Source organism: Lytechinus variegatus, chromosome 1, assembly GCF_018143015.1.
Source record: "Lytechinus variegatus isolate NC3 chromosome 1, Lvar_3.0, whole genome shotgun sequence".
Lineage (NCBI taxonomy): Eukaryota > Metazoa > Echinodermata > Echinoidea > Temnopleuroida > Toxopneustidae > Lytechinus > Lytechinus variegatus.
Window position 1 is genome coordinate 62,145,822 of NC_054740.1, and position 26,675 is coordinate 62,172,496.

A 26,675-nucleotide genomic window follows, 5' to 3' on the forward strand; every position below is an offset into this window, starting at 1 on the left:
TTGCAAATATTCATTTATCTTTGTCATATTGTCATACTGTATGCACTTGTTTATTCATTTATATCTTTGTAATGATTTCATTTACTGTTAAATTGACTTGAGTTGAAATGAAAATAAACAAAACTGAACTGAACTGACGAAACCACATAACCATACAGAAGTTGCTTATGAAATGAGGAGCTTTAAACCTCTGCAAATATGAACATAGGATATGCATGAGAACTGACTCCTGAAAAAAGAGGGGCTTATAGGAACGGAAGGGGAAATTAAGTGTGAAAAGAAGGGTCCTCTCAGTGGTATATGTCCACTGTCCAAAATATACAAACTACCACCCCCATTAATTGCCCTGGGAATCAGGGCTGCTGCGTGTATTATTGGCCATATAGTCAGCACCCCCAGGAATTCTGCACTGCAAATAATGGCCAGCCCGGAATTTATTTGTGTCCTAGAAGTATTGAAACAACACCAGTTTGGAATCAAACCGATGCTGTATTACTAATTGGTGTCGTTTAAACCCGTATCTGGTGTTAGACCAAAACTAAACTGGAGCTTAACTCTTCTCTGGTGTGATAGGGCCTATAGATTCCGGGCTAGTGTTAAATCAACACCAGAGTTTTTGCAGTGTGGAAGGAGTGGCAAAATGAGGAAATGTAACGAAAATGACCCACATTTTGTACAGAAATCCATTTTATTTGTCATATCGTCAAATTACTAGGGACGAAAAGAACCTTCATCTAGGAGTGAATCTTTTTTTTTTTTTTTTTTGCTTGTCAAATTTACATCAGTACCCCCAAAATCGTTCCCAGGGCCCTGTCCCCTTCCTCGTCCCCAGACTAAATGCACGGTCAGACGATTTTTTTTTTCTTAAGCAAAATGGACATAATATATTGTAAGCAATTGCTAGTCAAATAAAAGATCGAACCTTAGTAATTGTTTTAGTTATTTCGTATGCACGGGCGTATGCATAATTGCTTGTGCTTAAACTTTTTTCTTTAGAGAGGGGGCAGCAGCGTGCTGATGGGAACACTAGGCCTCCTCAAGAACAGAAGGGCGGGACCTATAATAGTCCGTTGCGCAAACGGCAAACCCTTCACTCGAGAAGCTCTAAATGTGCAGCCTATACATGCATTGTGTACTGAAGGCCCTCTCCGTGCTAGTCTTTGCATCGGAGGGTTGGAGGCCCACTTGTTGATCAAAGTTTCAGTCAGGGTCTGTGCCTGCAGACTAGACGGGAATCGTCTGCAAAATGAGGCAGTGCAAAATGATACCATAATTAGGGATGGGGAAAGTAGGTTTTTTTTCCAAGGTGAAAGGTCAATGACCTTTTTAAACATACTGTATAATGGTATCTCCCAGGCCCAGATAAAATATTACAGGTTAGTGATCATGGTGTCAAAATGCACAGATTCTTACAAGAATTAAGATCATATAAAATAAGATTAATTACCTATAATGCTTTATTCACCCATAAAATTCAAGGTCAATGACTTTTTTTTTACATTATCTTATTATATGGTATAATGGTATCTCTGAGATGATACGGCGCAGGTTAGTGATATTGAAATGCACGTGCTTAATTCCCAGAAAAAAAACGAAACCGATATAATGTGTGGCGAAACTAAGATGGATGATTAAAAAAAAACAACATTATTAAGACACATTTGAAACTGAATTTGCTCCCATTATTCACTTTAATGACTTTATAACCCCCTAAAATGAGTCTGCGACATTGAAAATGCAATTTTGATGCGTGCATGCCCATTCATCCATGAATAAACAAATCGATTTCATTTTGCACAGAATTCTGCCCATACTAGGTTGCTGATAATTACTGCCAAATGAAATTGCTAAATACAATTTTGAAAATAAAAAGTTCCTCAAAATTGAAAAAGGGGTTACTTATCCTTAAAACATAATAGTATACACAATGTCTATGAGGGAGGAAAACTCTAACAAAAGTGAAATAAATATTTGTTGCATGGACGGTTTTTGTAACTTCTGCCAACATTTTTTAATGAAACTTCTCACATGGCTTCAGAGTGACAGTATCCAAAAGGCGTGCAAACTGAAATAATCATTTGATAGGGCACAGAGTGGGCAAATATGGCTGAAAAAAGAGTCCACCCCCGGCCCCAGGGGGGCACTCCCATTGACGAGTGGATACCATGCATCATGCGCGACCATGGGGTCTCGAAAAGCACCCTAAACACGTAATTTCCATATTCTGAAAATGCACCCTTAACAAATTATAGTATTGACGTGTGAAACCCTACCCTTAACAAGTATTGGAAACAAAACGATGCTCTTGGCAAATATTCCCTGAAATCCGGGCCTGAAATGAACCCCTAAACAAGTAGGAATGTTTTATTGTTATGTCACGGGTCCTATGCGGTCGTCGGTTTTACCTTTTATATATTTTGGTTTAGTACGACCCCACCTTCTACACCTCGGGCAAATCGGACTCTAAACACGTAGTATTGGGGCAAAAAGGACATCCTATATAAATATTTTAATTTTGTTTTATCATCCCCCTCAAATTTGACCCTAAACACGTAATTTTCCTAGCGAAATAGATACCCTTTTTTCATTATTTTTGCGTTTTTGACACCCTTATCACGTTACGTACGTAACGTGCCCTATCTTGAAAAAGACATCCTTTTTACATGTTTTTTGGTCGCGCATGGTATCCACTCGTGCCCCCCCCCCCCCCATTGCCAAGGCTGGATTCGCCCCTGGAATTGTAGTATAATAATATAGATTGTATTTGTCAAATAAATCAAAAGTGTAAGTATTTTTTTACATCAAAGTACAGTTATCATTTTTCTTCCAGAATTATGTTAAACGAGACAAAAGAGAAAAACATTGAAATCACTTTTAGTGTCCCTGACTAAGCTTGTGAAAAATTTGAGAATAATTATATCAAATTCCATTTCCAAGCTCTATGGCTCACTGAAGGCTGTATATTTGGTATGTATTTTGATTATTTTTTAATATACTTACTTGACTTGACTGTACTCCAACGAATAATGATGTTGTAGGACATGAGCCTGTTCATCGATTAAAGTAGGGATGTCCTTAAAGGACAAGTCCACCCCAACAAAAACTTGATTTGAACATTGGCGGCGGAAGACAAAAAATTTAGGGGGTGTCCACCTGAAATTTTGGGATGGACACAGTTAAAAAATTGGACAAGCGCCCCCCAATTTTTCTTTTTTTTTATGAGTTGCTAACCACAGATTTTTGACAAGCAAAAAAAAAAAGAAAAAAATACCTAAAATTTAGGGGGGGACACGTCCCCCCCCCCCCGCTTCCGCCGCCTATGGATTTGAATAAAAAGAGAAAAATTCAACAGACATAACACTGAAAATTTCATCAAAATCGGATGTAAAATAAGAAAGTCATGACATTTCAAAGTTTCGCTTCATCTCACAAAAACAGTTATAATATGAACGAGCTAGCTACATCCAAATGAGAGAGTCGATGATGTCATTCACTCACTATTTCTTTTGTTTTTTATTGTTTGAAATATGAAATATTTTTATTTTCTCATCATTGTCATGTGAAATGAAGTTTCTTTCCTCCCTGAACACGTGGAATTCCATTATTTTAACATTTTGTGCTTCAGGCAAGGAGGTCCTAATCGTCAAATTCATAAAAATTGAAATATTGTATAATTCAAACAATAAAAAACAAAAGAAATAGTGAGTGAGTGACATCATCGACTCTCTCATGGATGTAACTGGCTCGTTCATATGACTATTTTGTTAAAAATAAGCGAAACTTTGATATGTCATAACTTTCTTATTTTACATCCGATTTTGATGAAATCTTCAGCATTGTGCTTGTCTGATTTTTCTCTATTGATTCAAATCAACATTTTTCTGAGGTGGACTTGACCTTTAATTGTTGCTCTCCTTCAGACAAAATTTAATACACAGTTGCAGACTGCACTACGTGTGCTTGCAGGGCGGGGTATACGGCGGGAGTGGCATGGGGATCGTGGACAGCAAAAAATCCATGACAACAAGCCATTGTATTTTACTTTCATAAGAGATTATACCGGGATGTTATATGAGTGGAACAAAAAAAATAGATCTACTACTATAGTAAAATAAGTTTTAGCCCTGAAGTACCGCTCATATAGATGTATGTTCTAGCATTCGTTCTTTTTATTTTAAGTTACTTGACAGAGCAATATATGTTTAAATGATTTTTGTAGAAAATTAAGAGAAAAGACTCCCCTAGTTTGTTCTTTCTGTAAAGCCGCCCATGAAACATATATCCAAGACCATATGTTTATAGAGTGCAATGTAAAAGTTTACTCAAACCCATTTTGGCTGAAGCTGTCAAGGCTATGCTAAGAAAATTGACAAACTACAAACTGTCTCTATTTTGAAAAAAAAGTTTGGTTTTGAGTCTGACAAATTCCTAACCTTTCTGTTTCTCTTACATTTATATCTGCATCTGCATGCACTGAAATTTCAAAATAAGCCAGCAAGTTTTGAAGGGAAGCTCCTTGGTTGGTTGTATACATATAGGCACCGCGGAGTAGGTGCGCGCGTAATTGCCAGCGCGCGCTACCATATCCACGTTTTTCGGTCGTCGATCGATTTCTGCACATCAACTGCGACCTGTCACTGACTGCAGCCTTTTCTGCTTTGCATCTGCAATTCGAAGGTATTTTCTTACAATTTCGATACATGTTTTACGAACTAGGACAATGCTTGGGTTATTACGATCAATATTTCTGGTTTATTAACGTTTGTGTCTAGGTTTTTTTATTACATTTTGTCACGATCACGCGACGCAGCGCGGTGCCAGGACAGTGGCAGTGGGCTTCACTGCCAAATGAATAGGAAATTTTATAAATGGTATTCCCGGTCAGGGTTTGAAAACTTTGAATATTTATTATGAATAAAATCGCCAGTCGAGACCTTCTTTTCCCTTTTCCTCCTTTCTTTTGTTTTTAGCTAGACAATACTTACATCTATAACATACGATTGGAGTATGAACTAGTCTTCTTGAGTACGCAATGATAGACCTTATCGCAAATAGCGTTTGTCGCGTGAGGGCGTCTGTCATCGCAGAGGATCACGGGATGCGAAAGGGGGCAAACGCGGAATCGGCTCTCGGGAAGCCATACAACGCCGTATGTTTTGTGTAGTGTCACTCAAAATCCAGGCTTTTTTTAAAGTCTGATTTCTTCGTATTTAAATTATTTTTAGATACTTGAATGTGGGTTAATAGAACAATCTTTGTATCATGATTGCCCAGTGAAAGTATGAACTCAATACTCACCGTATTTTCGAAGTTTTCTGGGGCGAAACTTGGGAAGTTTTTGTGGAAAAAGTGAGACGGTGATTGCTGGTCAATGCCGATTCGCAACTTTAGAAAAGAGCACGTCGGCTATCCATATTAGATAGCACTTTTTTCCATTAAACCTCGAAAGAATATTTGTGAAAATCATAATGTAGACCATATATATATTTTATCTTCACATAAATTTATCTAGTTTTTGTTATTTTGGGGAAATATATAGTCCTTTTTTGCAACCCGGCTTTTGAGTTTGATCATATTATAAGCTCTGTTAGGGGGGGGGTGGTGAGAAATATATTACCGGTATTAACCAGCTGGTGTGCGTGTGTGTATATATATTATATATATATATATATGTGTGTGTGTGTGTGTGTATGTATGTATATTTATTTATTTATATATAAAAAAGGACATATAAGATAATAGGCCTATGGCATAATTAAAGGATAAAGATTGAATAAATCACTGAATTTAAAACATTTTATGACCCCGTGTAGACCCTATAAGGCTATATCCCTCCCACTGTAGTGATGGATATTTGATTCATTTAAATGATATATATTCAATTGTTTTGATTAAAAAATCTTATTTCAACATTTACATCTTCAATTAATATGGCATCGCATTCAGTCACTTCTCTGCACAGATCACCTTCCTCATTTTTTTTCTTTTTTAAAACTTATTTTTCTCTTAACATACTTTCATCTATTCTCATTTTTGTTCTATTTAATTCATTATCTTGTCTAAGCATGGCTCTAATAAAACTTCAGAATGTCCGATCATGATCCTGAATTATATGCAATATTATTATGTAGCCTATCTGTGGAGAGAAAAAGAAAACGTACACAACTCAATTTATAGGCCTACTCTGAATAAAATCGCGATTGAGATAATTATTTATGAAACATGTATTCTTGACTATCGAATGATTTACAAAAATAAATAACTAGAATAAAGTAATCTACTGCAGAGTTTGTTTTATTGATCGTCATTTTATTATTGCGTGGAATTCCGGGACCAGTTTCCTCCACTGCCTCGATCGCCGACGTCCACTATTGGGCCGAGAGTGCCCGCTGTCCGTGCATACAAGCACGCTTTGCACAGTCACAACTGCACAGCTCAAAATACGCACAGACAGTGCGCGAAAACGAAACAAGATTCCACTTGTTTTCATAAAGTCTGTGGTAATTCTTGCAGCTATAGATAGCACATCTATCTCTTCCACCCATGATTAAGAAGAAAAGTGGTGTTAGACTCTGGAACAAATATGACGAGGCGTTTACTAGAAGTTAGCAAAATGTTGGCTGCGGGCGTCGATCGTATTTTGATTCACTATGGAAATCGTACACTTTATTGTCGGCTGCTTGCGGTCGCATGGTCGCATCCGGACAATAGCGGCGCTATTGCCCCCTTTGCGATCCCATGATCCTTTGCGTGAATCTAATTGCGATAAGGTCTATCATGATGATGATCATTGACTTGTTAATAAGCTGTCATATACTGAAGACAGTGCTTAGACTTAGTGCACAGCTAGCTGCAGTGGTTTTATGCATGCAATGCAAAGCTCATGCAGACGGCAGCGCGGCCGAATAATATGTACTGTAGTGTAGGCTATTGCCTACATACTGTCATGACTATGCAATCTTTGTGTGTAGATTAACAAAAAGGGCGCATGACTAGTAATTGGCTTGCAATTTGAACTGTAGAAAGTTGATAAATGCATGCAAAATAGGGAGAAAAATTGCGCTTTTTTTCAATAATGGTTACCCGAGATGGTGTCCCCGGGCCACCGCTAATGTCGAGCCTTTCTTAGATACTCAGAAGGTGCCCTTGTAAAAATGAGTTTAATTAACATGTTCTTCATCTGTGGGTAGGCCTACTGGCTGCATTTATCCAATTATCCATGGAAACTGAGATGAGAATTTGTTTAAAATCTAAACCTCTCAAAAAAAGTTTGGAAATCTGTGTTTGGCCATTAATTTCTTCCTACTCTCAATTGTAAACAATGCATATTTTACATCATTCGAAAGATAATATATCTTTAAAATGATACCATGCTAGTTATGATCATGTCATCACGAAAAGAGCAGGATTCAAATGTGTTGGATAAGGTCTGAATTGGAAAGCTGCAAAACGAGCATAAAGGGTTTGGAAATCTGAGTTTTGACCATTTCTTTCTCCCAACTCCCAATTTTACACAATGCATATTTGATATCATTCAAAGGATTATTTAATTCTCTTTAAGATGATACCTAGACAGCTGGCAGCCGTCTGTTTTGAGGAGTTTTTTAACATTTTTTTATTTCTCCTCGTACACAGACGGCTCGCTATCGTGCAGCCACCATTAGGGGACTTGCAATGCAAAATCCCCCCGTCGCGGCTCTTCAATTTTTGTCTTTAATGAATAAAAATTTTGAAAATTAACGCAACCAAAATGCAAATTTATATTCCCTCTTGGCATTAATTGCAAAAAAACAGAGAAAATGAAGTTGAAAGGAACAAAAACAGTGACTTACATTGGCTGTCGCGCAAATTCGCTTCCCCGTTTTCGTTTTATCCGATCTTAAGTACATAAACATATGGCCATTGAGTCCCCTGTACAGATCGCGCTAGAACTTCGGTCTCTGTATTTAGTGAGTGAAGCCAACAGAGTTCAGCTGAACAACCAACAGAACAGAGACCGAAGCTTTTGGTTTACATGATACCATGCTTGTTATGATCATGCCATCATGAAAAGAGCAGGATTCAAAAGTGTTGGATGAGGTCTGAATTGGAAAGCTGCAAAACGAGCAGAAATAATTATAAAGGGTCAATACAGAACATGGTTCTTTTGTCTGTGTCAATAGAGATGAAAATCCATTCAAACCAAGCCCCTGCTTCTGTAGTGATGGTTCTGTGAGATAACATGGTTTGTGTCGTTGTTTGAAATACCCATGCACATACTTGCCAACCATTCCGATTTTGGCGGAATCATCCCGATTTTTTATTGCCAATTCCGCATTACGAATATCAACCCCATAATTCTGATTTTCATTAATTTTTACATTGATAATATTGAAAAGGTGGCTGGAGCGAAGGTTAGACCAATCTGAAGCTTGCGGACACCTGGATATCGCGATATCCCAAATAGCATTATTTTTCCACTAACTGAACACACTCTTGTACGTGTAGTTTATCACTTTGCCTATCTCACATCCAAGACCATATGTTTATAGAGTGCAATGTAAAAGTTTACTCAAACCCATTTTGCCTATCTCACGTGGCGCGCACATTACAGAAGCGCGAGCAAACACAGCTAGCGCGACAACATGTGCAAATACAATGCATGCTGCGACGTCGCGAGCGCGAGTATGGTATACCTCGCTGCTAACCCAGGGAGCTTCGGCCCATGCTGGGTTAACAATGGGCGCCAGGCTGGAGCTCCGTGGGTTACCGCGCTGCAAGTGCATACGTGTGCAAACGTAAGATCCAGCTCAACGATTCGGATTAATGGCCAAAGGATATAGTTTTCCGTGGAATTTTAAAGCCAAAATTACAAATTTAGTGTGTGGAAACTGGATACCTTTGCCAATGCGTCGTTTGGATTGTGAATGTGAGTTGTGACTGTGATTCCGATCGTTATACAGACAGTGCATGAGCGCAGTGGGCAGTGGCAGTACCTTGCCCAGTCGCGGCCCGCCCGCTTTGCGGGTTGGAGCTCCCTGGGTTAGTGAGTACCGTACCGGTGCATTTGCAATTGCATAATTTAACTTCTAAGTTCATGTGTAAGTTACATATGCATTTAGACTGTTAGTCTGTTTTCGTGAAATAAAGCCAAAATTATTTAGAAATACAAGGAGTATTCTGAGAAATATCCAGTTATTATTGTAATGGAAATACATGTTTTGAAGTAAAAAAATTTGGTACAATTTCATGAAATGAATCCTGTTGATTTTCCTGTTTCATTACACTGGGACAAAATTAAGAAATTTTTCTTCTTTGTGGACAGGTAAAAGGCACTTCAAAAGTGAAGGAAAGCCCCCATTTCATGTTCTAAAATTCCAAAAATTTCTAACCATGGCAGGGGGGTACCCCCACACCCTTCCCGCGCAAAATGTCACACGCTCGTTACTCTGCGTGAAAAATGGATTCCTCTTTTTTTTTCTAAAGTTGGCAAGTATGCATGCATGTTTGTTTTGTTTTTGCTTGTGCAGAGGTGTGTTTGATTTCATGTTAAAGGAAACCAAAACCCAAGAAGAGAAGCAATATTATTGGAAAAAGTAAAATGAGAGGAACAATTTTTAAAAAGTTTCATCGAAATCGATTATAAAATAAGCAAGTTATGGACGATTAAAAAGTCTTGTTGTACTTACTATGTGGATCCTCAAATTGGCAAACGTGCTTCAAAATGGCTGATTTTGTGGACAACTCTCCATTTGTTTTGTACACATATTTTCAGATTTTCCCCTTTATTTTACATATTTCACATTATCTCCTCCTGACCTTGACATATATGGTGCGGATTATATTTTCCCATGACATGTTGTGCTCAGGAGGCAAGATGCAATTTGAAAGATAATGAGGAAAATCTGAAAATTTGTGTATAAAACAAATGGAGAGTTGTCCACAAAATCAGCCATTTTGAAGCACGTTTGCCAATTTGAGGATGCCCATAGAAAGTACAACAAGAGTTTTCAAACTCCCATAACTTGCTTATTTCATAACCGATTTTGATGAAACTTTTTTTTAATTGTTCCTCTCATTTTACTCTTTCCAATAAGATTACTTCTCTTCTTGGGTTTTGGTTTCCTTTAATGTTGATGTTAAGGTGCATGAAAACAAAAGAAATTACTGAAAAAAGAACAGTGACTGTCAATATTGTGTCATTTTGCAACTTTGGAATTTTGACCTTGCCCCACATTTCAAGGCACTGCACCTCCATCTGAATGATAATCAAATCATATAGGCTATCATTTTAAAGAAAATTACATGATCTATTCATTGATATGAATTACACATTGATATTTACTAAAACCGTTGAGGAATTATAGGTCAAAATCAGATTTCCAAACTTTTTTTGAGGAGTTTACTTTTACCAATATCTCAAAACATGACAAAATTTGTATGGGGGTTTAGGCCTGAAATACGCATTCTATAATTTGATGATAAAGGAATACTTGAGAAATAAAATAGTAATGCTTAATATCTTATCTTGTGAAAAATGTAGATACTGTATTTTGCCGATTACTTAAAAGTTTCTTTTCAGAAAGCAGTTACGAAAAATGGATGTGTCATGTGAAAAAAAGTGGCTTACTGACTACTTTTCTGGAAAGAAATAGAAATTGGAGAAAAAAGTCAGACACTGCGTTTTTCTTAGGGGTGCAGTGTAAAGATGGATAAATGTACCTGCTGGATAGTGTGAAACAATTAATATTATCTCTCCAATCGATTATTCAAAGACATCCATCTCTAAAATCATCAAGAATGTATGATACTTCAGGGATCTGAAGGATGTATCCACTTTGGGGGAGTTCAGCTTACTAGAAACAGGGACTCAGTTTTATAATTATGAGGGGAGCAATAAATAGCTCTCCTAGATCTTTTAAGGAGAGCGGTAGAGGAGCACTGCAAAAAGCTCTTCTTCAACATACAAGGGGAGCTTTTTGTCCAATTAACAAAATAGATGGAGGAAATGTATGTACTATAAAGTTACAATTAACAACCAAAGGAAGTATTTGTAATTGTTTAAAAAAATTGTAATTAGATTGTGTATTATCAAAACCTGTTTGAGTTAGGTTTTGACTTTGGCTTAAAGTTAAGTCACTAACAATTTTTTTTTCAGGGGCTCCATTTTAAATTTTTTTGGGCAAATTTCGGGGGCTCTTTTTAAATGCTACTTTTTTGTATTTTGAGGAATACCTGTTCACTTATTAATGAATTATTACTTTTTGTTCAATATTGTATGACTTTTAAGTTATTTTTCATGCTTATAATCTTGGATGTGGGTGTGTGTGGGTGAGTGCGTGTGTGTGGGACTGTGAGTTGGACTTGGATATACCTATTCACTTATTAATGAATTATTACTTTTTGTTCAATATTGTATGATTTTTAAAGTTATTTTTCATGTTTATAATCTTGGATGTGGGTGTGTGTGGGTGAGTGCGTGTGTGTGGGACTGTGAGTTGGACTTGGATATACCTGTTCACTTATTAATAAATTATTACTTTTTGTTCAATATTGTATGATTTTTAAAGTTATTTTTCATGCTTAGAATCTTGGATGTGGGTGTGTGTGTGTGGGTGAGTGCGTGTGTGTGTGACTGTGAGTTGGACTTGGATATACCTGTTCACTTATTAATGAATAATTACTTTTTGTTCAATATTGTATGATTTTTAAAGTTATTTTTCATGCTTAGAATCTTGGATGTGGGTGTGTGTGTGTGTGTGGGTGAGTGCGTGTGTGTGTGACTGTGAGTTGGACTTGGATATAAATGAATTCAATAACTAATTTCTACTCCATCTATTCCAGTACAATACCCTGTACTCAGCCATGTACATGTAATAAAGGCCCACATCCCCAAACTTTTCCTGAAGTTCTTTGAAAACGCAGATCTCCATGAAAATTTCATTTCTCTATTTGGGAGTCTAAATTCGGTGAGAATGTATTCATTAAGAACTTAAATATACATGACAATGAAGAAATCATCAAACTTTATTGACAGTTTTGAATAATATTCATGAAATTTAAACTCTGTCTGAAACAGAAAATCACCATCATTGAGGCCTTTACTGAGTGATTCGTCCCCCAGAGCTCTGGCAGAGACAGAGCTCTAACTGGCTAGCTAGTAAAAGTGCCAATGCGTGAGCCTGCCGCCAGCCTTGTAAAATAGATGGAGCTTTGTTTGATGATTTATTGTCTGATATAATACCTCATCCCCTAGAAAAAGAAAACAAATGATTTTTTAGTTATAATTAATAAATAAGGTAACTTATTTTGGAAGTTAATAAGCCATTTTGAAAAGCAAAGCCGAACTCACTAATGCTAGCTTACAAGTCTCAGGGATTTATTTCCTGTGTAATTCGAATTATTTAATCACAGAATCGTGATATCTGTAGGGGAAACATGTGCATTCGAAATTGCACATGATGGTAGTCATAATGGACCCCTATACATGCAACTGTTTCCCGACCGTTGCATTGATTTTTTTTCCGTACTTGGTACCATGTATATGGAAATACGTGGTACAGAAAAAATAACGCAACGTCTGAATTTGAAACTGCACTACTCGCTATTTTTAAGGATTATTCATGACTTTGAGTGTTGGATTTTGGATGACATTTAAATGGTAAGCGGAGCTCGAGCATATTGAGTTGTTATTCACTCGGCAATAAGCATGATTTTGGGTTATTTCGAGGGCGACTTTAGGCATTTCCGCGCAGGTCAACGATCGCGAGGCGCGCTATTAATCGCGCTACCAAAAATGGATTAAGGCCGATCGCTCGCGCGCGCCTTAAAATCGAATCCCTGTAGAAAGCAGGATATTGGGTCATTCCATGCCAATTCACCCAATGAAAGTGCAATTTTGCACCCGACCCTCTCGGAATTCGTTGTAAATTGGTATACATAAAATTCACCATGGCCCAAAAACAAAACAAAAAAAATTAGTCAAATCGGTCCATCGGTTCTCGCGCTACAGCCCGCCCTTTTCTCCTTGTTTTGACAAAAATGGGTGTGACCTTCAACTTTCAATGGCCATTGTGTCGTAACGTGTTGACCAATTTTCACGAAACTGGTACCATTTAATAGGAAATTCAGAGAGGAATCCAAAACATGTATCAAATAATGTATTGGAGCGATAAGTAAGGTCGTGACCCTTGACCTATTCTTTGACCTTGAATTTGACCCCCGAACAAATAATTTTTTGACTTGATTTTCGTTATGTTAATTATTTGTATGATATTGACAAAATATGTTAAAACCAATGATGATATTTTATTTCTTCACCTTTAAAAACTCTTCCAAAGATATCATGAAATTTCACTCTAGTCCCACATACTGATATTCATGTTAGTAAAGTGTTCACCAGTTACATGATTTCTTCCAATCTTGAAGTCACAGTATGCAAACACATGATAAGAAATTAAGCTCATCAGTTCACAAATGAAACATTAAACATTTATGCTCATGAATAGGTATCTGTTTAGGCATTTTTATGTTCAGCAATATATATCATATATGTATATTAGGGATCCTTAAATAAGCATATACTCAACAATTTGATGATAAAAGTACCGGGTAAACACTTTACTAAGAAGAATATATACATATTTGATATATATTGCTGAACATCAAAATGCCTAAACAGATACCTACTCATGAGCATAAATGTTTAATGTTTCATTTGTGAACTGATGAGCTTAATTTCTTTTAATGTGTTTGCATACTGTGACTTAAGATTAGAAGAAATCATGTAACTTTTGAACACTTTACTAACATGAATATCAGTATGTGGGACTAGAGTGAAATTTCATGGTATCTTTGGAAGAGTTTTTAAAGGTGAAGAAATAAAATATCATCATTGGTTTTAACATATTTTGTCAATATCATACAAATAATTAACATACACGAAAATCAAGTCAAAAAATTATTTGTCCGGGGGTCAAATTCAAGGTCAAAGAATAGGTCAAGGGTCACGACCTTATAAATCGCTCCAATACATTATTTGATGCATGTTTTGGATTCCTCTCTGAATTTCCTATTAAATAGTACCACTTTAGTGAAAATTGGTCAACACGTTATAAGGCAATGGCCATTGAAAGTTGAAGGTCATGCCCATTTTTGTCAAAACAAGGAGAAAAGGGCGGGCTGTAGCGCGAGAACCGACGGACCGATTTGAATAATTTTTCTGTTTTGTGCTTGGGCCATGTTGAATTTTATGTTTACCAATTTACAACGAATTCTGAGACGGTCGGGTGCAACCACTGGGTGAATCCAGATGGAATGACCCTATTGTAGTTCCCTGCAGTTTTCTAATAATGAGTATATATTGCCCAACATCAAAATGTATTCATGAGCATTTATTTATAAATGTTGAATGTTTCATTTGTTAACTGAAAAGCTTAATTTCTTTTCATCTGTTTGCATACTGGAACTTCAGATTGGAAGAAATCATGTATCATGGGACTGGTTAAAGAGAAATTCCAGTAGTTGCAGTAACACTGATTTCATGAGAAAGTCTGTAAAACAAGGCTTAATTGTCAGTATATCATCGAGGATCTAGATCTGGTACAGTTACATTAACTGAACTTTGTGAATCTTGAAATCTACGCTGAAAAATGTTCACACCGAAGATCCCCAACACAGATAAGCGCACGTGGGACAATGTATAATTATTGCTTAGAGCGTCGGGCCCGACGCTCTACCCGAATCCTGTGCTTATTTGCTGATTTCTCAGCAATTACACAATTTCTTCCAGAATCCTTTGGCACATGCGATTTATTTATACAAACAGACACTTTGGTGGTCATTTCATTGGATTCTGTACGAACTCATTTTGATATCGTTACCAAAACTAGCATTTACCTTTAACACTTTACTAACATGAATATCAGTATGTGGGACTAGAGTGAAATTTCAGATCAGATAATTTGTTTCTTCTGAAGAGTTTTAAAAGGTGAAAAAATAAAATATCATTGGTTTTAACATATTTTGTCAAAATCATACTAATAATTAACATACAGGAAAATCAAGTTAAACAATTATTTGTCCGGGTCAAACTCAAGGTCAAAGTAAAGGTGCTCCAATACGTTATTTGATGCATGTTTTGGATTCCTCTCTGAATTTCCTTTTGAATGGTACCAGTTTCGTGAAAATTGGTCGACACGTTACGACGCAATGGCCATTGGAAGTTGAAGGTCGCGCCCATTTCTGTCAAAACAAGGAGAAAAGAGCGGGCCGTAGCGCGAGAACCGACAGACCGATTTAATTTGTGTGTGTGTGTGCTTGGGCCATGGGGAATGTTATGTTTACCAATTCTGATTCTGATGAATTCTGAGAGGGTCGGGTGAAAAATTGCACGTTCATTGGGTGAATTGGCATGGAATGACCCGAGAGTAAAAGTCATCTACTATACGTAGGCTTACTCTCCATGAAGCCTGGGTCAGGATACCATTGGCTCACACGCACCAACGAATTGGGCAACTATAATAATGCGCCAAACTGCTAGTTATGTTTAGAATGTGATGTTAACACTTATGTAAATGGGCAAAAATGCTGGTTGGCAACATTTGGCCAAAATGCAAAGAAAATAATGAAAGTAGAAGAGCGATTTACTTACATGTTATTGTCACCATCTTGTTTTCTTTGTGATTGCATCCTAGCGACGCAATGCGTCTATAGTAATATAATAATGCGCTAAACTGCTAGTTATGTTTAGAATGTGATGTTAACACTTATGTAAATGGGCAAAAATGCTGGTTGGCAACATTTGGCCAAAATGCAAAGAAAAATAATGAAAGTAGAAGAGCGATTTACTTACATGTTATTGTCACCATCTTGTTTTCTTTGTGATTGCATCCTAGCAACGCAATGCGTCTATAGAGGGTTAAATAGAGCAGTGCCAACCTAGATTTTAAAAAATACTTGCATCGGCCGATAAGTACCATGAATCGTAAAAATACTTGCATCAGTCGATAAATATCATGAATTGTATATTATATTATCGGCCTATTAGCCTATCTCAGTTGAACTAGAAAAAAAGTAAAATTCATCCGCAAGGTGCTGCAATGCGAGTGCCAATGATTTCTTTAATCTAACTTAACATTAAAGATTAAATTATATTTTGCTAAAGTTTCATCATGTGATCTCAGTTTTAGCCATGAGATGCAATTGCATTTCAATATTGCCAATGCTGGTAATGTGTTGAAATGGTGCTTCCTAGCTTTTTTATTTTTTTAGAATATTGACTGTATTTTTGTTAGTTTAGTGATTCATTTTCAACCAGTGATTTATAGTATCAAATCATCAATATTTGATTTTTCACTACAATTATAACTGTGACTTTAGCCCTACTTTTATATTTTTTAGTTGTGGCTGTGCAAGTATTCAGTGGTGTACCGGTATTTGTGCTGATATCACGTAATTCATTTATTATTTATATACTGTGATGGTTGTTCAGGCCTATAGAGTACTGTATGTCGTTGATTTTTGTTTAAAACATGTTTGACACTTTCTCTTTTATCATAGCTCCTCTGGCTGTATTTTTTTGCCTGTGGAGCAAAGAGCTCAGGAAGAAGAAGCTGTCGCCTTAACCACACTAAGAGGTGTGGTATGGTCCCACCTCTTTTGGTCCCGTGTGTTTGATGACCATTAACTTGGTCTCACGTTACCAACTGCAAGGGCAGCATTAAGTCCGTCTGTTGGTCCGTCTGTACGTCTGTCTGCATGGCTGATATCAAGCCTAGCCTGCCAAAGGCGGTAAGGTCAAAGGTCAATACATTGAAGATGGTACATTATGATAATGAATACATGAAAAGGTCATTTTCATATTTTTACAATGCTAGATACATGTAAATGGGCGATACGAAAAAGCAGCTTAGCTTTGTGACTGAATATTGTGTCTCAAAGCCAAAAGTAGCTTCAATAAAACAAGGTGTGTTTGATCTTGATATGTAAAGAATAATTATGCAAGTGTACATTTCTTAACATGTACTTGTACCGTGCTGGTTATGTGGACATATGCATGTTCCAGTAGCAGTACTAACTGATAATATAAATCCAGCCACTGCATTTCACTGCTGAAGGTAGTCCCACTATGAATATATTGTCAGTGCTTGAATGCAAATGCAAGGCAAAACTATTGTTGCTATTACCCTATTACATTTACAAAGTCATTCTGCTGTGTCAGCAAAGAAGTACACTTCACCTGCAGACAGCCAAAAAAAACAGTTACAGTATATACCTGTGTCGTCCTGTGTAGCATATCCGTCAACATGGTCAAAGCGCACTCTGCAGAAACATTTTTGTACATTTTTGTACAATTGTTTGTACATTTCACAAAAATATTGGAATTTCAATTCTGTGACTGCCTCCAAGGTTGATGATATGTGCAAATTTGTGATAACAAAAAAAAACTTATATGACTTGACGCTCATACGAATCCATGGGATTTTATTAATGAATTATAGTTCAGTTTCTAATTTTGACTCTAATGGAATTAGTGGAATCCCCTCTTTGATTTGAGACCATATACTTTAGTGGACTGGTTACACATGGCAGATTAAAACTATTAAAGTAAGAAATCCAAACAATTTTAGGCAGAAATCTTTGTCTGAAGTAGAACCTTCATGTTTTCTGAAATGTACTGTTTAGTGAGTAGACGTACATGTAGATCCATGCTGTGGTTGGAACAAAATCTGAGCTGTGACCAAGATAGGTGTAGCTTTTAATAGCTTTATACATGTACATGTATATAGTTTGTACAACACAATTTGCTTAATCCATATTTTATAATGCAGCCCCAAACAACATTTACATATCCTTTTATCATGGATTACACTTATGCATTGTATACTAGGAAAATGATGGGTTATGTTGGATTGTAAAGTTCAATTATTCCTCTTTAATAAACCCAAATAATTCTGTGTTAATTTTAAGATTTAGGTTCATTAAATGATGACTAAGTGACACAATTCCTGAAGCAGGTTTTGACTTTGCATGTTCTTTTCTTTTCACTTCATTAGGTGGGCAAATGTCGCCGAAGAAGGGGGCGTAAGAAAAAGGTCACCATGGCACCTGCATCCATCAATGGCCCCATCGCCGAGCTGGAGAAGGAGATAGAAAGAGAGGACATTGATTGGTGCAAGGAGTGCATGAAGCGAGATGAGTGGAATGCTGTTAGTTACATGCAGATCAGTGACGAGCTGGCTGTTCTTGTGTGCAACGATGAGCAGGTGAGAAGATTCATCCTCAAATATTGAATGTTCATGCCATTTTTAAGTTTATTTCTTCTGAATGTTTTTACCTGGAAGTGATGTTGGTCATAGACAGTTTTTTTTAGCAGAATTTCTAGAATGGAGTGGACCAAAGAAGACAACTAAAATGATAATCAAGGTATCCCCAGTCTAGAAACTTTACAGTCATTCAACCATCATAGGTTTACTCTGGCAATTACTGTGGTGTGAAAGAAGGTGGCAAGTCCCCCCTACTCCTTTCAAATTGTAAGATAGTAGATGAAAATATAGGGATTATATGATACGGTAGATAACAGAAACTTTGTGTTTAATTTTCTCAAATCATCAGATAATGCCTGTTTTGATTTGCAGTGAACCTTGTCCTAATATCAGGTGTTGTTAGATAGAAAATATAATAATACTGCCCACAAAGCTTCTGTTGGGATCTGCTAGAGTGAAGGCAACATTATTTTTTCACTTACAAACTGCTTGTCAATGTTATTCTTTTTAGTGTACATCATTACCAACACTGGCACCTGGCTCTCATCTAGTTGTGGAACGAAGAGCTGCAGACATCATCCAGTGCAGGAAGCGTAAGAGACGAGCCACAAGTCTGCAAAAATTTGATGCTCCTAATCCTCCAAACAAACACAACCTGTCACAGCCGCAAGCTCCTTTGTCTGCAACAGTCTCTCCACTCGCTCACAGAGGTATTGTACAATGGCAAAATGAAAATAGCATGTGTTGGCTGGATGTATGCATGCTCCTGCTGGTACAGTTCAGAAGTCTTCGGCAATGTCATCAAGCACTTGGCGCAACATCCCCATTGAGGACGCTATGTGATGGTTTTGATTCGGCCCAGGATATGGCTAGGACTGTAATTGAAGCAGCTGAGCAGAATTTGTGTGAACAACCTAACAGCAATAACTCAACATCTGTTGAGCAACCCACAGATACCTCTGATGTAGAACTTTTATCAGCATACCTCGAGAGTGATCTCCATAGGGCAGGAGAGAATGATAAACTGGTTCGTTCAGAGCTCTCAGACAATTTTCTTTATTTCATTGAAGGGAAACTACCAAACGGTAACATGTGTGCCCAATATTCGACTGATAAACTTTTAGATCCTCTTCTTTCAGACAGAGCAACTCTGTCTCCCGATGGCATTGCATTCAAACAAACTTCTCGCCTCCGGGATACCAGTACTGGCAAACTTGCAACTTCTCTTAGGTTACTTAGAACCCTCCGGAACAAACTCTTTGAGATACTGAAGCCCAAACTTGGATGCATAGAAAACAAAGAGGAAAGTCCCATATCTGCCCTTCCAACACTCCTGAGACTTGATGGTGTCACAGAAGAGCACTTCACTTTGCGTTACAGGAAGGAATTCTACTGCTTCTCTTGCGGATTCACAAATGTTACAGTGTAAGTAGTTGATGCTTTGTTGTTACTCTTTTTTCATGTATAATAGTTTGATTTGCAAAATTATAAACACTGTAATATTAGCTGTTATGGTGTGGTGTACAGTCATTCAGAGGGTTGTGGGTTGAAATCCAACTCGTAATATTTATAATTTCTTCCAGCAATAAACCACTCAATCCATTTTGTATTAAAATGGATGGCTGGCACTACGATTTAGTTCTTGAAATGTGTGTACACTGGAATGGTAGCTTGGGTAAAGCCAGGGTAATAATGAGGGCTCTGAAGAGTGGATAGAAGCTGTTGATGAATTGCATTTTTATCAATAAAGAAAAAAAATTTTTATACAAAACAAAAAGTTTTTTTTATACAAAACTAAAAGATTTTTTTACCTTAATCTCTCTTGTTCTTTTATTTTTTACAGACATCGGAATGTCATTGCCTCTGTCACCTCAACTGCCAAAGACTTCAGTATGCAGAATCTCACCATGTATCACCCATGCCCGCAGTGCAAAGCTCCAAATCAGTCAAGTCGCCTCATCTACCATAGGTACGTATTATATAAATATATGACTGTTCTTGAAGACGACAGTGGACATTATCATTCCTACCTACCCTTCTTGAAGGCCTTGGTCAATAAACCGGCTGGTATGAAAAGCAGCAAGGGTGTGATGATTTTCTCTGTCATCCAAATTCCATATTTGTTTAATATACTCGTCAGTAATATAAATCACAAAGATCTATCTTACATGGACACCATGTCTGCACTAGAGGGTTACCAACTCGTGATGTGAAGAAAAAAAATCAGTTGAAATGTGAAAGAAAATTGAATTGATGTTTTTGATCCAAGGTCCTTTGTGTTATGAATAAAAAAAAAGATATTAAAGAAAGGCATTGCTTTAATAGGTATCAGTAGGCAGCCTGCTATGATCTTGGGGATACCTACTTGCAAATATTAGAAATGACTTTTTTATGGAATTATCTGTCATTAACTCAATAGACCTGTGCAACTGAATTTTTTTTTTCTTATTTTAGTTTTTGATCTGTTACCTGGTTGGTGTTTCATAAAACTGTTTGTAAAGTTACGCACGACTGGAACCTGTTCTAAGTGCTAAATCGGTTACATAGGGATATCATCTAGCACAAAAAATGGTCACCAGTGACAGTCGTGCGTAAAGTCATTCGTAACTTATGGACAGCTCTATGAAACGGGCCCCTGTACTTAATAATAATAATAATATTTGAAATCTATATAGCGCATGATATGCAAAGATGACAAATGTATTGCAGTAATGAAATACGTGTACATGATCATTTATCATATCCATGTATGGCATGCAGTTTACATGAATAATCTTATAAAAGGACAAGTCCACCCCATCAAAAATTTGATTTGAATAAAAAAAATAGAAATCCAACGAGCATAACATTGAAAATTTCATCAAAATCGGATATAAAATAAGAAAGTTATATTTCAAAGTTTTGCTTAATTTCACAAAACAGTTATGTGTACATCCTGTTTGATATGCAAATGAGACTGATGACATCATCCTCACTATTTCTTTTGTATTTTATTATATGAAATAGGAAATATTCATTTTCTGCTCATTGTCAATTGAAACAACGATTAATTCTTCCCTGGATATGTGGAATTAGCATGGTTCAGTCAAGTTGGTCTTGTCAAATCTATAAAAAAATGAAATATTGCATAATTGAAACAATAAAAAACCAAAAAAAATTAGTGAGAGCCATCATTGACTGTCTCATTTGGGTGTCACTGAGTTGTGCATATCACTGTTTTGAGAAAAATAAGCGAAACTTTAAAATGTCATAACTTTCTTAATTTACCTCAGATTTTTATGAAATTTTCAGCATTATGCTCGTTTGATTTTTCTCTATTTATTCAAATCAACATTTTTCTGGGGTGGACTTGACCTTTAGAGCGAGCTTGTACAAGTCTAAATATCTCTACTGCTTTATAACTACTATATGTATATCATTTCCTTTGATTAACAACAGCCTGCCAACCTGCCCGCTGATCCATTTCAGCAATGGACTTAGCAATTCAACAGAGTTACCTTGGCTTCAACCCAACTTCCGACATAATGGACAACAGTACCACTTGAGCTGCATCATTCAGTACATCCGTCATCCGAACCACTTTGTCATCTGGATACGAGACCCCTCCAGTAAGTACAAGTTCTGATATAATGTTTGGAACCATCTTTCTGCACTCTCAAGTTCCCTCATGAAAATTTCATTGATATCTCTTGGGTTTAAAAGTCGGACATGAGAATACTTATCGCAGAAGGGAGGATTCAGATTTGGTCTGTCTTTAAAAAAATAAATTGCACCAAGGACAAATGATTTGCATGCAGGATTTCTCAATATTTGTGCTTGAATTTATTGGTCTTATTATTATCTTATTTGACGCAGGCTGCCAAATTTGTTTACAATTTTACCCTGATCCTCAAGATTTGATTTGATTTATTATTTTCTTCTAATCTGCATTCATATCATTCGTTTAATGCATTCTTCATTCTCTAACAAACATAACATTGATTACTGGGGGGGGGGGGGGTGGCATGAATCATAGAAAAGAAATATCATTCCAAACAACCGATCTACCATATTATAACATTCACAATTTACAAGAAACGGATTGTTATTATAAGATTGGGTTGGAGCTAAGCTTTTGGTTCCATGTTATAATATTTTATGTTTTTTTGTGTGTGTTTGCGACTCATTCACTGCAGAATTGCAGCAAAGAAACTAGAAGTCGCAAATATGATCAATTGGCAGCACCCACGCACCAAGATTATAACTTTGGGGGCCAATGAATTCTGGCAAGAAATTGAGAAATCGTGATCAGAAATGTCCGTCGCTCTACTTGGATGATTATACGCTTGCTATATAGTATCGTGTGAAAGTTTTGATTTAGAAAAATAGAAGTACGTGTGAGTGGTCGCTTATTCTCATAGGTCTGTGCATTCTGAAGTCTGGTTTAACTTAGGCCATGGTCTAACTCTGTACTAAAATTATGAGAAGCCAAAGCCGTCCAAGTTTTGTAAACATTTAATTTTTCTTATGTTCACTGTACTCTTTCAGTATGCAAAAATGGCAAAGAAAGCTGATTAAGTTATTATTCCTAGACAGATATGAATGATCTGAGTAACAGATGAGCTGATAAATCAAACCTGTATTGTTAGAGATCTGTTTCACAATTGGCTTTCCATAGTTAAACCACAACCGTAGACCAGGCATATTAAACTTGAGTTCAGAGTACAGACCATTGTCTTTGGTGACGCTGAATTTTCTATGTACGTCTTTATTTCAGCGGTCCACTGGTCTGGAAGAATTTTCACCAGTGAGGGGCAGCATGGATTGGTCACTAGTGGATCGCCCGCTTTGACTTAGCCCAATTCAAATATGTATTATGAAACATTAAAAAAAGAGTCATTTGCTTTTTACATGGTTAGCTAAGGGTTTACATAAACTTATCAGTTTGTCACTTTTCAGTAATATAGTAACTTTCATGTTACTGACTGCTTATGATTTAATGAATTGCTTATATGTTCAAACACATCTAACATTTATCCCCATTTCTGTATTAACAGGAGAGCTATGGATCAAGTGTGATGGCCTCTCCTCACCAGTGTGCCTGTGGGAGTCCCCTGAACTGTCAATCCCTCCATCTGAAATCCATCTGGTTGGTTGGGAGCGACAGAACAGTGAATGCTATTCCTGTGTTGACCTGCAGCAGCAGATGATTAGCATACAGGAGGCAGCTCTAGAGATGGACGATGATCACATGTTTGAGAATACCCATGATACAGAGAGCACTTCTTGCAACGCACCCCTGAGGAAAAGAAGCTGCCCTGCGGCCATTGGACAAAGTGCATCTCTGCTTGCTATGTCTAACAGTACTTCTTCTGTAGAACAAGTGGCGAGGAGGAAGTCAGACTATTCCTACTTGGTTCATAAACGTAGCGAACCACTGCCACCTTCTAGCATTCTATCCATCGGTACTCCGCCCCAATCTCCCGAGTTTCAGTTGCCCCAAGCCAGTTCTTCACAGGAGTCAAAGGACAGTATTTCTTCTGCTGCATTGAAAACTGGCAGACCTGGAGGTCAAGTGTCAAAACAACAGACTTTGTCACTCAGAGATCAACTTAATAATGAGAAGTGGGAGAGAGCAGCTGCATCTCCAAAATCTGATGATCATGGACACACGAGCAATCGAAGGAGTGTTGCCAGCTATCTCCAGAGCAAAGCAAAGTACCAGAAGAAGCCACCTGAGAAAGTTCCTGGTGTGCTCACTGGACTTCTTGGGAATTTCACAAAATCGATCACTCGGCAACGTCAAGATTCCGTCAAAGAATCAAGCAAACCACGGGCGATTTACACTCCAGTTACCAACAATTTCTCTGTGCTTCAAACCTTGCACTCCTTGAACATCAACTCTTCGATACCAAAGAAAGATATCAAAAGTGAAGACTTGGAAGGAAAGCCAGACAAGAAGCCAGGTAGTACAACCCAGCTCGTGACAGAAAAAGGATCCGTGCTTCCCTCTGTTCTTAAAAGGGTTCAAAAGTTGAGGATCCCTCGACAGAAATTCAACTCATTCAGTGCCTTTAAAGAACGGTCTGCCAGCAAGTTTTCAGGCTATTTGAAGCAGAAAGAACCAGCTGCTGATGATGTCCATAGCAATTGCAACACTGAAGGTCATGAAGGTAATGTCAGTCAGATCCAAGAGGATGACTTTCAATCTAGCATCCTGCTAACTCCATCGTCTTCTGTTTCAAGTCCTAGTGCATGCTCTGATGTAAGCCTTCAAAATGAGAACCTTCCAGGGGGACCCTCGGACAATCCTGAAACAGGGAGCCCGAACAATCCAATGAATGCTCTATGCCAGGCTCTGGATGTTGTATCTTGTGATGTCACACAGGCTGTTGCCCCTCAGGTCACCAGTGAAGATGATGATTGTTTCCTTCGAGATCTGCTTAGATGATGTTGACATGCTTTGAGTGGATACTTAATTTAGGATCTGTCCATACTTTTATTGCTCTTGGGTTTTTCTGATCATTAGATTTGGTTTATCCATAATTTGTCAATGTAATAGAAAATAAGTAATTCAAGACAAGGTGACCAGATTGTAGTTATGTTGCCAATTTCAATATGAAATGCTGTTAAAAAAATATGTCCCCATCTCAATATTGTATGCCATAGGTTTGGCGACCATTGTTTATTTATTTTATTTAATCTCATGAAATTACGCATCATTATGTAAGACCAAATAATGTTAAAAAATGGTCTTTAATGTCCAAATCCAATGCAAAATCTGTTTTAGGCAAAATTCATAACTGATCATTATTTGTACTTTCACTGATTAAAAACTAAATGATTTCATGTTTATGATCATAAAAATTTCACCAACAATTTTTATCAAAAGAACATTGGAAGACAAAAAATCAAAAACACCATAATTCACACAAATTTAGAAAAAAGAAAAGAAAAGCATTTAGATTTTTTTGAATAGCAATTCAAGTTCTTTGTTTATTGGCTTACCACAAAATAATTCATAAAATAAAACATTGATTTAGTGAAATTTAGCTATGCAGTCCCATAGTTTATGTCATTTTCTATCATTGTGCAGATTTCTGTCACGATCAAGATCTTATTAAAGATTGGAGTATAATGGCTACCCCCCCATACTTTGTAAATGTATGAATTTCAAATCTACATAAATCATGAAATTATTTTAATTGGATATAATTAAAAGAATAATTAGGAATGAGGCATTGTCTGTGTTAAGTTTTCTGAATCTGTGTATGCTTGTGAATTTATACGACTTACTGGAAATTTTATTGTGAAGATTTTTGTCTCACCTGCATAGCAGAGCGAGACTATATGCACCGCTGATCCAATGGCGGCGGTGTTGTCAACATTGAAATCTTAACCAAGGTTAAGTTTTTGAGATGTCATCATAACTTAAAAATGATATGGAGTTATGGACATAGTTCATGAAACTTGGACATAAGAGCAACCATGTTTCCTGAACATCCTGTGTGTGTCAGGTCACATGACCAAGATGAAAGGTCTTTTAAGGTCCATGAACTTTGGCCATGTTAGAGGTATTTGTTGAATTGGTGTCATAACTTAGAATGTTTATGGTTCTAGTTCATGAAACATAGACATAGGATAATCAAGTATGAATGATTGTTTTGCACACGTTTTAGATCACATGATTATGGTCAAAGGCCATTTTGGGTGACTGGACATAGTATTTGATTATCTTTTCTTTTGTGAATAATTATTCAATAGCTGTTTTCAAAGTCTGCACTGCTGCTGTATCAACTCGCGTAATGCAGGTGAGACTGCTAGAGGCATTCCACTTGTTTATCAAACCAATTACTTCGCCGGAAACATCTGATAAAGAAATGAAAGTCATTTAAATAAGGGATGATGTTCTACTAATTTGGGCAGGGATTTGTACACATTTTTGTAGACTAGATGGATATTAGTTTAAATTCAGTTTTTCAGCATGATCTAGACTTTTGAAACCATGTAGGAACTCAATAGTGACAGTTGCCTCATTCTCTTTGATTGTACAATTTTTATTTACATCTGTGCTCTGTCACACAAAGTATAGCAATTGATCTTCATACAATCAATCTGTGTAATTGCTAATTGATTCACACAATTAATCAATGAGCTTTGTGTAACAGTGAGTTGATCAATGTTTTCGGGTGTCAATTAATAAGCCATTTTGTAACTAGCCACTAGAGAAAGTTTTCACAAATTTTCTTTTTTTTTCGTAAGACATATACACAGTTATCAATAAATCATTCATTTTTAACAAATCTGCGATATCTATCTCTTAAAGGATCCACTGCATGACCAAGATATGTCAATAACTTAAATTGTCCACTAAAACTAATTGGCTTTCATTTGACCCATTACCAAATTCCAAATATGGTTGAACACAAGCATATTTAAATAATATATGAA

At 36.9% G+C, this 26,675-nt stretch overlaps 1 protein-coding gene across 3 annotated transcripts; it reads left to right on the top strand.

The window, feature by feature from the left end:
- The first annotated feature begins 4,589 nt into the window (after positions 1–4,589).
- LOC121419076 lies at positions 4,590–26,675 on the top strand. 3 transcript variants are annotated; one of them, XM_041613374.1, is made up of 7 exons: positions 4,590–4,677; positions 16,540–16,782; positions 18,036–18,245; positions 18,757–19,670; positions 20,089–20,214; positions 21,684–21,853; positions 23,282–26,675. In XM_041613374.1, the coding sequence occupies exons 2-7, from the start codon at positions 16,738–16,740 to the stop codon at positions 24,673–24,675; spliced, it is 2,859 nt and encodes a 952-aa protein (XP_041469308.1). In that variant the 5' UTR covers positions 4,590–4,677; positions 16,540–16,737; the 3' UTR covers positions 24,676–26,675. The 3 variants fall into 3 exon arrangements, with proteins under 3 accessions (XP_041469308.1, XP_041469316.1, XP_041469324.1); XM_041613382.1 differs by having other exon boundaries at positions 16,540–16,770; XM_041613390.1 differs by lacking the exon at positions 16,540–16,782 and having other exon boundaries at positions 4,591–4,677.

Bases quoted from the DNA above. Each gene is read 5' to 3' on its own strand.
- LOC121419076 (XM_041613374.1), top strand. From the start codon at position 16,738: ATGGCTGATATCAAGCCTAGCCTGCCAAAGGCGGTAAGGTCAAAG. The intron at 16,783-18,035 runs GTCAATACATTG...TCACTTCATTAG, and splicing joins CAAAGGCGGTAAGGTCAAAG to GTGGGCAAATGTCGCCGAAG. The intron at 18,246-18,756 runs GTGAGAAGATTC...TATTCTTTTTAG, and splicing joins TTGTGTGCAACGATGAGCAG to TGTACATCATTACCAACACT.